At 50.9% G+C, this 2,614-nt stretch overlaps 1 protein-coding gene across 1 annotated transcript; it reads left to right on the top strand.

The window, feature by feature from the left end:
- Positions 1 to 1,412: 1,412 nt before the first annotated feature.
- LOC108354291 (elongation of very long chain fatty acids protein 6-like) lies at positions 1,413 to 1,998 on the top strand. The gene is made up of 2 exons (XM_017605484.1): positions 1,413 to 1,846; positions 1,938 to 1,998. The coding sequence occupies exons 1-2, from the start codon at positions 1,413 to 1,415 to the stop codon at positions 1,996 to 1,998; spliced, it is 495 nt and encodes a 164-aa protein (XP_017460973.1).
- Positions 1,999 to 2,614: the final 616 nt, after the last annotated feature.

The following is a 2,614-nucleotide window of genomic DNA, read 5'->3' on the forward strand; positions in this document are numbered from 1 at the left end:
GTAGTCAAAAGAGAGCACAGCTATTTCCCAGCAGCTGCAGCAGCAGCAGCAGTGTAGCAGTGTCTCTCTCTCTCTTGTGGACTCTGTGGGGACAGACAATCTCTCTCTCTCTCTCTCTCTCTCTTTCCCCACAAATACACACGGCATACCAAATTATGATTGCTGCTGTCACTGCTGCTGCCGTCGCCGATTGCTAACACAGGGGAGAGCAGTGCAAAAAAGTGTTCGAGAGAGGGAGGGAGGACAGAGTGAAGTCAGGAGTCGAACTGAATGCACCGGAGTTCGACCACCTGTTGCTGCTGCTGCTGTTCTTTTTCCTGAGTCCTGACGACGAGTTGAAGGTTTTGGTCTACTACCGTCTACTCTTTTTTTATGAGAGTAGTTGAGTTTTCAGGCCAAACGAGTACTTCTCTTTTCCTTCAGTACCGAGAAATCTTTTTTCCCCTCTTCCCCACTTGATCACTTTGGTAAACTGAAGAACAGCAAAAAAACCTTTTCTTTGGTGCAAACACTTCTCTCATTTTCACTTCAACACTTGCTCTCCTTCATTTTCTCCTCCTCCTTTTTTCCTCCTCCTACTGCATTTGATTACCATCATCATCATCATCACCGCCACTTCCCAGCGCCCAATTTGGCAACTCCACTTTCTCGTCTGATCCTGATCCTTTCTCCAGCGCCTGAAACTTTTGCGCCGCCCGTCCAGTTCCTATGGAGTAGCCCGCTGCCGTTGCTCCAGTTGTGCACTGCTAGTCTGACAGTCCACCAGTGTGTGTTGGTGGTGAACTCCTGTGGCTTTAATTCGTTTCACCACCTTTGTCATTATCACATCTCTTTCACTACCACCACCAACAAGTACGTTTCCTCCCCTTTCCCTCAACCAATCGTTCTCTTTTATATTTCATCATTGCGTTGTCTGCCTAGATCAATCAGCTGTTCTACCGAACATGATCAGCAGTGTTTAGCAATCAGCCGTTTTCCTCTTCTCTCTCTCTCTCTCTTCTTTCTCAATCAGCAATTATCAAGATTGCTGATTGACCGGTCAAAGAGCCAGCGACGACTGTCATAAAGTTCACCAGACAGACGAACTTTAGTGTTTGTGCAGTCGGCAGACAACCAGCCAGTCAGTCAGACAGACAGACAGTTAGTCAGCTGACAAATTGTCCACATTTCTGCTTCTGCTGCTGATTAGAGGGGGAGTAAAAGACAACCAGCCCGCAAGGAGCGAGCAGATCACTTTATCAGCGGCCGCTAAAGCACACAAGCTTTTATTTTATATTTGATTCTTACCACCACGAACACTTCTCTTTTTTGACTTTTTTTCCTTTTCCACCAACTCTACCACCACCACCACCACCTCCTTCTTTTGATCTCCAATCTTCCTCTTTTTTACCACCACCATCAATCCACCAGACATGTCCAGCGGCCATCCGTCCCTGGTGTACCAGGAGTGCCAGCCGGCCTTCTCCATCCTCGACTGGTCGCTGAATCCCTCGCTGAAGTGGATGGAGGCGAACTGGCACTACACCGCCTACGTGAGCATCGTCTACATGGTGCTGATCTACTCGCTGCAGCAGCTGATGCGCACGCGGACGCCCTTCAAGCTGCGCCGGACGCTGACGCTGTGGAACGTCGGCCTGACCGCCTTCAGCGCCGCCGGCAGCTACCACATGCTGGGGGAGATGTACGAGTCGCTGGTGCTGCGCGGCCTCGACCACTCCGTCTGCGTCGCCTGCACCAACGGCCGCGCCCAGTACTGGATGTGGCTCTTTGCACTCTCGAAGATCTTCGAACTCGGTGACACGGTCTTCATTGTGCTGCGCAAGCAGCGGCTCATCTTCCTCCACTGGTTCCACCACATTCTCGCTTTGGTCAGTACTCTTTTTGAGAGTTTTCCAAGTTCTGTCGTTTGCTAACCATTTTGTTGTTCTCCCTTCTAGGTGTACACCTGGTACAGCTTCGGACAGAACATCAGCCTCGGTCGGTGGTTCGTCACCATGAACTACTGCGTCCACTCGATCATGTACGGGTACTACGCCTTTCGGGCGCTGCAGGTGTCCGTACCGCGACCGATCGCCATGGTGGTCACCTCGCTGCAGATCGTCCAGATGGTCTTTGGCTTCTACGTCAGCTCGTACGCCTTTGCGGTGAAGCTCACCGGTGGCTACTGCGACATTCCCATGAAGACGGCCACCTTTGGCTTTCTGGTGTACGTCACCTTCTTCTGTCTCTTTGCCAACCTCTTCATCGACAACTACGGCCTGAGGAAGCTGCTGGTCGGCGGAGGAAGAAATAAAGGAGGAGGAGGTAAGGAGGAAGTAGTGGGCAAGTGTGTCAATGGCAACGGTGTTGAGAAGACGGCGATGAGGAACGCTGATGGAGAGGAATCAAAGTCGACAACAACGACGACGACATCAACGACGNGAAGTAGTGGGCAAGTGTGTCAATGGCAATGGTGTTGAGAAGACGACGATGAGGAACGCTGATGGAGAGGAATCAAAGTCGACAACGACGACGACGACGACATCAACGACAACAAAAAAGGATTTGTAGTGCGTACTTTGAAGAACGCAACTGATGATCAAGAAGCGACCTACCTTCCACTACTACTCCACTA

Source organism: Rhagoletis zephyria, unplaced genomic scaffold, assembly GCF_001687245.7.
Source record: "Rhagoletis zephyria isolate East Lansing unplaced genomic scaffold, Rhagoletis_zephyria_1.1 Rzeph_scaffold_34781, whole genome shotgun sequence".
In the NCBI taxonomy this organism is placed as follows: Eukaryota; Metazoa; Arthropoda; class Insecta; order Diptera; family Tephritidae; genus Rhagoletis; species Rhagoletis zephyria.